Source organism: Canis lupus, chromosome 18, assembly GCF_003254725.2.
Source record: "Canis lupus dingo isolate Sandy chromosome 18, ASM325472v2, whole genome shotgun sequence".
NCBI classification, from domain to species: Eukaryota; Metazoa; Chordata; class Mammalia; order Carnivora; family Canidae; genus Canis; species Canis lupus.
The window spans coordinates 14,818,927-14,831,059 of NC_064260.1; the positions used below are offsets into that span (position 1 = coordinate 14,818,927).

A 12,133-nucleotide genomic window follows, 5' to 3' on the forward strand; every position below is an offset into this window, starting at 1 on the left:
GCACGATCCTCAAGACCCGGGATCAGGTCCCACGTCAGGCTCCCGGCATGGAGCCTGCTTCTCTCTCCTCCTGTGTCTCTGCCTCTCTCTCTCTATCATAAATAAATCTTTAAAAAAAAATAGTGGGGGGAAAAACCACAAAGGTCACTTATTCCAGGTCTCTCTGCAGGAGGGGATCTCCTCCATGCATGTGCAGAGGATGTATCTGTCCTTGTGTCTTCCCCCAAGCTAGGATCCGTGTGGCCAGGTCACATGCGCCAAGTCCTCGGCATCTGGCAGCTGCCCGCTGCCCTCGGCCCAAGGTGGCTCTGCTCTTGAAGTCTTGCGGGTAATCCCAAGTGTATGGTTTTGAAACGAGCTTTTCTTTTCTTTCCTAGAAGACCACAAACAGAACGGGCAGGATAAGGACTCTTCCATAACAAGACTGTGAAGCCACTTCCAAACCAATGCCTGGCCACCCGAGGCCCAGGCGGGAGGAGGAGGAGGAGGAGGGAGGGGAGTGCGCAGCCGGGGCGAGGCTTTCCTGGGCCGTGCCTGTGGCTCTGGCCTTTCTTCTTCCTTTTAGTTTATTTTATTTTATTACTATTATTATTTTTTTTTTTTTTGCAATTGACCAGTTTTTAGTTTTTGAAGAAAAAAAAAAAAAACAAGGCAAAAGAACGTGAATTTCAGATTTACAGAAAACAATACCAGTGTTTTGTTTCGGTTCTTTCATTGGCCATGTGTATACGTTCTTCCAAGTTTGGGGTCGCCCCTCTAGCTTCCGATGCTGCTACCGCACCGTCCTTGCGCTCCAGCCCCGAGAGCCGACGTTGCACAACGTTGCACAATGTCAGCTCCCGCTCGGCATCGTCTGAAACTCTTGAACTTGAGCACGCGCAGTGCTCCTCCCCTTGACCTCGCCCACCCGTCCACCCCTTGCCCCTCCCCGCTGCTCCCGGGTCCCCCCACCCCGACCCAAATCGGCTCCCCCAGGTCTGTGCACTGCACCAGCGCTGCGGGAGCCACACGCTCTGGGCAAAGCCGGGAGGAGCGGCCAGTGGACCGTGTCGTTGAGCCAATACCACTGTCCAGCTGTGCAGCTCAGAGAGGATCTGCTGGGTCAGGGACGGGCCGGATGGGCCTGGAAGGTGACAAGAAGCAGAGCATATGCGTAGGGGAAGGTAGCCCTCAAAAAGACAGGTAACTGGGTGACTGCTGACCTGAGCTTGTTAGGAATCCATGCTCTGCAGAACCTTCCAGGGTGCCAGGGACAAGCGCGCCAAAGCTAGGGGGACCCAAGAAGGAGAAATCCCAGGAAGAAGGGCACGGGAACCCCAGGAAGCCACTCAGGAGGGGGCACGGTGCCCTCAGCGGTGGCAGTTCTCAGGCTGCCCTCCGGGGCTAGGCAGGAGGAGAAAGAGCAGTGCTGGGGGTGCAGGAAGCATCCGGGGCAAGCTTCCACGAGGGTCGAGTAGCAAACACCTGGTGAGAATAAATCCGAGCACTGCCCACCCGCCTCGGGGTCCCAGGCCCCAGGGTCCCGTGCAACGGGCACACCCGTAGATGAGCTTGCACTAGGCTCTTCCAAGCCCCAACTCAGATGCAGCCACCCCGGGGGGGGGGGGGTGCAGCAAGCCCAGCTCCCCCGAGTGGAGAAGAGCTATTTGGAAGAGCGGGAGAGAAGCTAGAGCCCTACGGCTATAACACTGTCCACACTGGAGTTTTGAAAGAAATAGCAATACCACAAGCTGCGCTAGGGACCGGTAATCGGGAAAGGAATTGACCACGTGAACTAGGCATCCTGTGCTATTAACCATGAAATTTTGCAGACGATGTGATAGCAGGAGATACTAGGAAGTTTTGCTTCATCCCCAATTCCGAAGTGAATGCCAGTTTTGCAGCTGGGCCCAAACCCTCATCCCTACCCTAAAGTTTCCCTCTCTTCCTTCCCATCCCCACAACCCAAAGATCAGACTACTGTTACGTTTCACCACATTGGATTTTGCGAAGACGGGAGGCAAATGGAGTGATTTGTATCAATGGAATTGCACTGACCATGTTTCTTATAGGATTCCTAAAATTTTTAATATAAAATGAAGATTTTTTTAAAAATCAGGAGTTGATATTAGGTACCAGGACCTTAGTTCAGATGATTTCATTTTTATTTCTACAGTGTTAAAAGTGCACTTATATGCTGGTTTATTTACGTCTTGGGAAAAAGAGACTACAAATTGAAGGGAAGATGGTTACTTTTTCTTTTTTTAAAAAAAAAAGTTAAGGCAGATTTTAAGACTTATAAAATGTTTAAGAAATTATAAACAGGTTAGACCCTTTGGAAAAAAAAGTTTAGAAGATATTCTTAAAGTAAATTTTTATAGTGTTAATTTTGTAATAATTTATGTTTTACTATATTACAGAGCTAACTGACCAGAATAGTTTCAGAAACAATATGAAACGTAGGAAAGTTTAAGCAATGTTTATATTTTTAAAATGTTCTTTGAATTATGTTTTTATTGTACATTTCTTCAGACTGAAAAGTATGTACATATCTTTGTTATTTTTGCACAATTTTTGTCCTGTTCGGTTTTAGAAGTCTGTTGTGTTTTTTTTTTTTATAATTTATTTTAAGTTGTAAAACTTGCAGGAGTAAAAAAACAAAAAAAAAAAAATCTCAGCAACAAAATAACCCTCTGATTTATAAACTCTTTCACTCAGAGAGGGAAAACAAAGGTTGAGAGATTAAGTGGCTGCTTCTGAGAAAAAAATGTCTCGACAGGGACGAAAGGAGCAATTCAATAGGCTTAAACATTTTAGCTGTCTACATCTTGAATTGCAGCTGGAATAAAGAGGCTCCCCACCGAATGCTGCTTACTTGATGAAAGACTGGCTCTGACCAAGGTGAGGACATTTCTGGAAAACTGAGCAAAAAGGGAAAACCCACGGTGTTTCTTCCTTCACAATCAACCACAGGTTTACTTTATAATGATGTGTTAAAAACTCACAGCTTGAAAAATGGAATGCAAATAAACGGTTTTCTTTGGGTTTGTTTTAACGGAGTTCAACTGGACCAGCCTATAAAGCATTATTAGGGTGATATCCTTTGGGTACTTCTGTTCTGCGCATCCTGCCCCAGCCCCTTGACTGCACACACACATACACACACACACAAAACCCCTGCCCACCCACCCCCCATTTGCCTGAAGATCTCGTGACTTGTCGCCAGCCATAGAGGCTCGAAAGCTCTGGTTGTTAAGCATAACACAATGCATAGACCCGTCAGCCATAAAAAAAAAAAAAGCGACTTGGATAACTTGTATGCCTTCTTTTGTATCAATGTACCAATTGTAAATAACGCTGATCAACCTTTGTAGAGAATAGTTTCTACAGCATATTCTATTATTGCTGATTCTCAGTGAACTCTTGTTTTAAAAAAGGAAAAAAAGAAATTTTCTATTTACACCTTATATTTTGTTATGCTGTCGGCCCATGGCACTTTAACAAAACTCTGTGGGTTTTACGTAGCTGGTCAGTCATGGGGTATATTCAATAACTGTTGTTGCACAGACAAGAATTTGCACCTGCTCATTTGTCCTTTCCTACTACCGATTTTAGAACCTTTTCCAGAAGAATTTTGGAGAAAGCATGTCCCAACATTCTAAACAAATGCCACACTTGTGGAGTGGGTTTCTTTTCTACGATCCATATTTTGTAACACTAAGTATTTTCTTTTTTTGTTCCGCACCTTTACATATTAGCACTATCGGATAGAATTCATTCCATGCCTGTGATAATGTAAGCAGAATAAATGTCTAAAGTAGGTGTAAATAGTAAATTCTATGGCTTACAGTTTTAAAAGGAAAGAACAAACATGTATCTATTGATACTGCCATGGTTCAGCACCAGGCCTGGAGACATTCTCCAGTGAGCGATTGTACTTTTTTTTTTTTTTTTTTGCTTTTTTTTTTTTTTTTTGTAACATGGCTTTGTAAATAAAATAATTTATATGTTTGTAAAACAAAGTCTTCGGGTTTTCCTAAAATTTCAATTTTTGCTCTTTCTTTTTCTTTTGGGTGAAAGTGTTCCCACCTGATGAGCCTTCCTGCTAGAACACACATTTGATAGATCGAAGAGAGTGAGTTCGTTCAACAAATATTTATGGAGCATCTTGTCGTGGCTGCCCCTGAGCTAGGCGCTCTGTGCTCAGTGGTGAGAAACAGACACAGTCCCAGCTGCTCTCTGGAAGCAACCCAGTGGGGAAGACAGTAAATAAATAAACACACGATCAAATGTGTAATTACAGATTGTAGCGAATGCTGTGGTGGAGAGAATTGAATTCTGTGAGAAAAGAAAAGGAGAAGCCGACATAAAACGGGTGATGGTGGGGTGCTATCTGGGAGTCCCCTCTGAGGAAGTGGGCTGAAGGCACAGTGGGAGGGAGCGAATCCCAGGCAGAGCTGGTCCAAGGTAAAAGCCTATAAGTTCTTAGAGCCTGAGGAAGATCCACTGAGGGCCACACAGGGGGAGAAAGATGAACAGAAGTCAGGGCAAGGTCACAAAAGGCCTCACAGAGTTTGGATTTCATGCTCAGTTCAGTGGGAATCCTTTGAAAGACTTTAAGTAGGGTCGTAGCATGGCGGAGAATCACTTGGAAGCTCTTTCAAGAGACCAGGTGAGATGTAATGTGTGCTCCCAAGATGATGATGGTAGAGATAAAGAGAAGCGAATAGAATCAAGGTATATTAAATTGACAAGACTTGCTTAGGAATCGGATCCGAGAATAGGGAAAAGATTGTGTTAGGTAGCGATGCCTGCCATTTCGTCAGATGTGGAAACCAGAGGAGGAATGAGTTTTTTAGGAGGGGTGTTTGGTGGAGCCCAGAAGTCCTGTTTTGTGCACGTGTGTTGGCTCATAACTGGGATCACTGGAACACTAAAGCTGCTGTGCCAATACCCATGGCATACTCATGACTGAAACCATCAGCAGCCCTAAGTTGGAGGCACCAGTTTGGGAACTGTTAGTATATGAATGAAATTTAGAGCCACAAAAAAAAAAAAAAAAAAGAAAGAAAAGAAATTTAGAGCCACAAGCACGAGTGGGATTTCTTGAGAATATAGAGCAAGAAAAACAGACATTTAGAGGTTAGGTGGAAGCAGCAAACTAGCAAAGAACCCTAAGATGAAACATTCACAGAGAAGAGCGAACCCAACAGAAAGTGGTTCCCTGGGAGCCAGGACTATAAGATGATTCAAGGAAGGAACAGTCAATTGAGTCAAATACTGCTGCGCAATGTAAGATCAAGATGGTGTGGTGTTCAGAGTTCGGCAGCATGGAGGTCATGGGTGACAGTTTCCTAGGGTATTTGCCATAACAAATTACCACTATGTGGTGACTGAAAGCAGCATAAATTTATTCTTTCAGAATTCTGGAGACTGGATGTCCAAAAGCAAGCAGGGCTACCCTCGCTTTGAAGGCTCTCGAGGAGAATCCTTCTTGGCCTCTTCCAGTTTCTGTTGACCGCTAGCAGTCCATGGCATTACAGACACATCACTCCCATCTCTGCCTCCATCTTCACATGGCCTTATATCCCCTAGGTCTCTCCACGTCTCAGATCTCCCCTGCCTGTCTCCTTTTTTTTTTTTTTTTTTCCCCTGCCTGTCTCCTGTAAGGACATCACCCACTGGACTTAGGGCCCACCCTAAATCCTGGATGATCTCATCTCCGGATCCTTAATTACATCTTTTTCCAAATAAGTTCACACTCTCAGGTTCCAGGGATTAGGATGTGGACATTTCTTTTGGGGGGTCACTATTCAGTCTGCTACAGTAACCTTAGCAAAGCAGGTATGACAGCGTGGTAGGGACTGGAGTGGTTTGAAGGAAATTCAGATGTGTCCGCAAATCTTAAGGAGATTAGAAGGCTCAAGGGAGTGTTTGGATTTTGTTTTTATTTTTTCTTTATTGTTTTTCAAGGGAGAAGAGACAAGATTATGATTCATATGCTGGTAAGACTGGAATAATAGGAGAGGGAAAAAGCTAAAGAAGCAGGAGATATTAAAAACAAAAATAAAGGGAGGGGCACCTGAGTGGCTCAGTCAGTTAAGGGTTCTGCTCCTGGGTTTGGCTCAGGTCATGATCTCAGAGTCATGAACGTAGAGCTTGCTTAAGATTCTATTTCTCCTGAGACGCCTGGGTGGCTCAGAGGTTTAGAACCTCCCTTCAGCCCAGGGCATGATCCTGGGGTCCCAGGATACAGGCCTGCATCAGGCTCCCTGCATGGAGCCTGCTTCTCCCTCTGCCTCTGTCTTTGCATGAATAAATAAAATATTTCATGAATAAATAAAATCTTAAAAAAAAAAAAAAGATTCTCTTTCTCCCTCTTCCTCTGCCCCTCCCCCAACTCATGTGCTCCTGCTCTCTCTCAAAAAAAAAAAAAAAAAAAAGAAAAAGAAAAAGAAAAAAGAAAAGAAAAGAAAAGAAAAAAAAAAGAAAAGAAAAGGGAAGGGAAGGGAAGGCTCTGAGAAGGCAAGAGGGAGGTGAACCCAAACATGTGTTTGTAGTGTTAAAAGATAAACTGAAGCATATTAAAAAACTTTAAGAGTCTATTTAAGCAAAAATGGATTTGAGGGGCACCTGGGTGGCTCAGTCAGTTAAGTACCTACCTTTGGCTCAGGTCATGATCTCAGGGTCCTGGGATAGAGCCCTGCACCCAGCTCCCTGCTCAGCAGGAGCCTGCTTCTCCCTCTGCCTGGCATTGTCTACTGTGCTATGTGTCAAATAAAGATATTATTTATTTATTCATGAGACACACACAGAGAGAGAGAGAGAGACAGGCAGAGGGAGAAGCAGGCTCCCTGCAGGGAGCCCGATGCAGAACTCGATCCTGGGACCCCGGAGTCACGCCCTGGGCTGAAGGCAGGCAGTAAACCACTGAGCCACCCAGGCGTCCCTAAATAAATTAAATCTTTAAAAATAAGAAGAAGAAGAAGTAATTATTAGTGAAACTGGATTGTCACAGTAGTGAGAGCACATTTGAGATTGGTGATCAAAGCGGGGTCCTGGCCGGGAGCAGACAACCTTAGAGAGTGGCCTGAGCACACCGAGGGCAGAGCCAGGCCATGACAGCTCCAGGGCAAAGTCAGGCACATTTCTGATCATTCTGCCTCAGGCCCAAGTGGATATTTTCACTGCTGTGCAGAAAAGAAACCCAGGGCTAGCAGATGTGAACCTTGGCACGCAGTAAGCCCCTGCAAATAAATGTGCAGTTGGAGAATTCGCAATCACAAAACCTCAGTGTGCTGCTTCTAGCACCAAGAACATCACAGATCCATTTGTTTTGAGCTTTGTCTGGGACTGGCCACCCATCACTGCCTGAGTCCAGGGGTCTTCTAACTCCACTCTGAAGGAGCCTACGCAGCCTGTGTTCTCCAAACCTAGACCTCCAAGAAAATCTTTTAAGAAAGATTTTATTTATTTATTCATGAGGGACACAGAGAGAGAGAGGCAGAGACCCAGGCAGAGGGAGAAGTAGGCTCCCCATGGGGGGCCCAATGTGGGACTCGATCCCGGGACCCCAGGGTCACGCCCTGAGCTGGAGGCAGACGCTCAACAGCTAAGCCCCCCAGGGGCCCCAGGATGTGCAGGTCTTATAGATCCCTGGTTCTGAGTGAAGTCGCCAGGAATGTATTTTAATAAGTGTATTTTCTATTCGGTGCATCCTCATGAGCCACTCACCTAGACAACTAAATGAGGAAAGCACAAAAAAGCTGAATATCTCAAAAACTAAATCAATCCCATGAAAGCCTGAGTCCGTTCAGAGCCACTGCGGGAAGCTCGCCAACAGCAGCTGCGAGGTGTTGCCTCCGTTGTGACATCTCGAAACACCGATCCTATCTAAGGTCCTAACTATTGGAAAAGTTCTCTCCACTTAAGAAATTTTGGGATGTATTCTGGGTTTCCCTTTCACCTTCAAACGTTTCAGTGAATCTCTAATCAAAGCAAACATCACCATCACCAAAGCAAAGCGTTTGCTTCCTCTGAGGCCTGAGCAAGCACTGTGGAAGCTGCTAGAAAAATAGGAGCTTGTGCAGCCTGTATAAGGATTTTCTGTTTCTCCCAACTCCCTTCACTTCCCTATCTGATTTCCTAGCCAGTTCCTATTACTAACCCCCCCACACACACACACACACAGACACGCACACTATGCATCTACCCATTTTCCTGAGTAATACAGACCCACTGGGGGCTGACAGGGATAGGATAACAAGTCTGTCGCATAATCAGAACGGGCTAAAGGCAGAGACAGCCCCATACAAGTGACAAGAGCAGGGAGGAAACCATGATCTGAGAGCTTTTCTTTTGGAAAAAAAGAAATCAGATGCATGTATTTGGTTTTGTTCGCAATGTTTGCAAGTCTTTTGGTTTTGTCCAACTCAATATGCTCAGAAACGTTTGACATGGACTAGATACACAGCCTTTGGGTATAAGACAGACTTAAGTCTGCTGAGAGGGTGTCTCGGGGCGCTCACCTTCAAGCACTTAGAGGGTGTTCCCACCAGGTCTGTGCTGAGCCCAGCACTGTTCAACATTTTAATTAATGAATTGGCATTCAGAGTAACCTTGGTGATTAAAGCCAGGAATACCAAGAGCCGGATCTGTAGAATAGCTGTTCCCTTTGTGGGGGCACGAGGGAGGTTTCTGGTGCAGGAAGTGCTTGACCTGGGAACTTGCTAAATGAATATAATCGTTGGCGAAATATTTATCAGGTTGGGTGCTGAAGAGTTGCTCATTTCACTGTGCATTTTGACTTTGAAAAGTTTACACACAGACTCAAAAAGCAAATAGCCGACTTAGAGCAATAATTGTGTCAGCGCAAAGAAGAAAGTGACAAGGTGGTTTAAGGAGAATACTACTGAGAGGCTTATTTCCCCCCAGATCCCTCCCCCAGGGGGTTGGGGGGCAGGAGCTGCCACAAAGGGGAGGGGGCAGCTATGGGTTGAGGATGGAGAAGAGGGTGAAAGTCTCACAGGAGGTTGTCGGACCCCTGGGAGCCCCATCACCTCTCTCACGCAGCCAGGCAACTGCTGTTCCCCCAGCTGGAGACAGAGGGGTTATTTTCTAGAAAAATGAAATGGGATACTGAGATTCAGGATTCAGGGTTACCAGACTCAGCAGAGAAAGGTAGAGCTTGCGGTGAGAGGGGGCTGGGACGAGGCATGAGCTCTCTCTTCTCATCATAACCTGCAGAATGTTCCCTTGCGTGTGTTGCATTGATGTGTTTAAAATTTCAGTAAGGATAATATCGGGGCCTAAGTAATGACGGAAATGGATGAGAACCATTGAGTCATCTCACATTTGCGTTTGGCAGAGTAGTGTTTGGGCTTTGGAAGCTTAAAGAGTCTGGAAATAGGACCAGAGAAAAACTGAACGTGAGCAAAGGGAATTGATGACAGTGACTCCACTCTCCGGAGGTGGTTAGAAATGGACTTCCCAGGGGTGGCTTTCAAGGCCGTCCTCCTTCACCGGGGAGTTCTCCCAGGGGCCCCTTTGTGTTGGTGATGCAAACGGGTGATGCTGACATGCAGGTGCTTTTTCTTTCAAACCATGCATATTTCATGTTTCCTTGGATTTCAAATTTACCTTTGGGGATCCCCTTGCGGGTCCAAGGAGCTGTCTTGTTCAGTGCCACATGGTTCCTGAAAGAGTGGCAGGCACACAATAAGTGTCGAATTAAAAAAATGAAGCAACTGGGGCGCCTGGCTGGCTCAGTGGGGCCCTCATGACACTCTTGATCTCAGGGTTGTGGGTTCCAGCCCCATGTTGGGTGGAGAGATTACTTAAAAACAAAATCTTTTTTTAAAAAAATGGAGGAGTCAATGGTGTGGCGATAAAGTCGAATATCTGGCTCTTGGGAGTGACAGGGGAAGCGTTTCTGCGACGTTAAATACACCCACCGTGACCTACCCATTGCAAGCTACCAGCACAACTTTGCTGAACACAGAGAAGGAGGAGAAGAACACAGGTGAGTCCTCCGAGTCTGAACAAGCCAGCTCCAGGCCGCCCTGATGTTGGCCAGTGGGACAGACACGCTTATAACCAGTGATACTATATTAATTCATGTCAAACTACACACAATAATTTAATCCATTAGTAAGAGCAGAAAGAAGAACTTTGCTATCACTTAGAAATGACCAATATTGAAGCCAACAATTTTTTTTACTGCTTTTCATTTGTCTTTTAAACTTATTTCTGCTTAAAAAGGGCATTGGGGCAAAGTGGGTCTCTTAGTTTCAAAAAAATAATATACAAAGCAATTATCTATCTTTCTTGTAAAAGCCATCCCCACTCTGTGGGCTGTGCTCCAAATGCTTCATTTGGAACCTAATATACTCTTCCATTTAAATATAGTGTCAAGGGTGATTAGGCTGTAGGACAACCCACAAAAGCCCATAAATCCACAATGCTCTTGAAGTCTGACATCAATGCAGTAGTATATTGGGGGAAATGCATTCTCAGTTTCGGCCAGGGAAGACAGGATTGCATGCCACCTGGCCACCATCGCAGCCATGAGACACCACACCCTTCTCTCGACCCCACTATCTGCCAACTGCCAGGAGACTCGAGACTTCCAGTCTGCACCCGGAACAGACCCCCAGCTCAAGGCCATACCTTTGCTGCTCTAACAAAATGAAAGTGGCCAAAAGAATAAGGATTTCCCTGGTGGTCCTGGTGGTGACGGTGGCAGTGGTGGTAGTAACAGTAGTAAACTATAGCACAGCGATGGGTTTCACATCTTTTCTAATTTAATCTTTGCAATAATTCTATGAGATAGGTGAGATTATTGCCTCCATTTTACAGATGAGAAACCAAAGTTTATGGACATCAAGTAATTGAGGATCACACAGCCAGTGAGTGGGAAAGCCTTTTGGAAAAGGGTCCTCGATTCCTCAGGTAAACTGTGTAAATAGTAAATCATCTGGTCATCCATCACACAAGTAAGTGAGAAGCACAAAGAACATTGTTGTTCAGAAATTTTGTTCTGGGTTTTAATTTGGTGGACCTAATTCAAGCTTCAATAGACCCAGTGAGTGTGATAGAAGTTACATTTAGTCTTAGTTTATAAAACGAGGTTCAGTTTATATGATATTCTGAAATATAAAAGTAGCCCAAAATGAAACACAACAGGGGCACCTGGCTGGCTCAGTCGGTGGAGCTTCCAACTCTTGATCTTGAGGTCATAAGTTCGAGGCCTATGTTGGGTGTAGAGATTATTAAAAAAAGAAGAAGAAGAAGAAGACAAAGAAGTACAACAGAACAGAAAAAGAAAAGAGTTCAGATAAAAACTAGTGAAATGTAAATGAGGTCTACATCTGAGTACAGTTTGATTTTCTAGTTCAAAAGTGATGTTCTATGGTTATTTGACATACTGTCATTGGGAAGAGCCAAAGGAAGGACACACAGAACTTTTTGCACTATTTTGCAACTTCTTGTGAGTCTTTTTTTTTTTTTTTTTAAGATTTTATTTATTCATGACAGACGCAGAGAGAGAGGCAGAGACACAGGCAGAGGGAGAAGCAGGCTCCACTCAGGGAGCCTGACATGGGACTCAATCCCGGGTCTCCAGGATCACACCCTGGGCTGAAGGCGGCGCTAAACCACTGGGCCACCGGGGCTGCCCCTTCTTGTGAGTCTTAAACTATTTCAGAATTTAAAAAAAAAAAAATATATATATATATAGGTATATATACACAATACCTTTTATATATATAAGGTACTGTAAAGGGTACCACAGCCCCAGATCCCTTATCCCAATCTTCTCATGCTCTCCTTTGTACTATGGCCACTGTCTTGACATATGTCAAGACCTATGTCTTGACATAAGCTTTCATGTCCTGTAAAATAGATCTAAATTTGTGCTTAACAATATCTGCATAAAAAATAAAAAAATAAATAATAAATACATAAAATTTTAAAAACCAATATCTACAAACATTTGTTTAGCATTTTTGCTTTTTTAGGTCAGTGAAGAATAAAGAAACTGGACACCACTTCTGGGTAGTTGGAGCACTGTGTCTGACGACCAAATGTCACCCTCTCACAAAGACTGACATGGAACTTCTGAGACCAGAGCTCCCATTATCCTGCGTACCTGCTA

The 12,133-nt window shown here is 44.6% G+C and overlaps 1 protein-coding gene across 14 annotated transcripts in view; it reads left to right on the forward strand.

Moving 5' to 3' along the window:
• Positions 1-3,174, forward strand: part of ATXN7L1 (ataxin 7 like 1) — a 243,104-nt gene extending 239,930 nt beyond the window's left edge. For 12 of the 14 annotated variants that reach the window (XM_025449511.3, XM_025449513.3, XM_035701269.2 and 9 more), the window contains one exon: positions 378-3,174. In XM_025449511.3, the coding sequence (XP_025305296.1) occupies positions 378-419 (42 nt within the window). In that variant the 3' untranslated portion in view covers positions 420-3,174. The remainder of the gene's footprint in view (positions 1-377) is intronic. The other 2 variants (XM_025449512.3, XM_025449514.3) reach the window with 1 other exon arrangement.
• Positions 3,175-12,133: the final 8,959 nt, after the last annotated feature.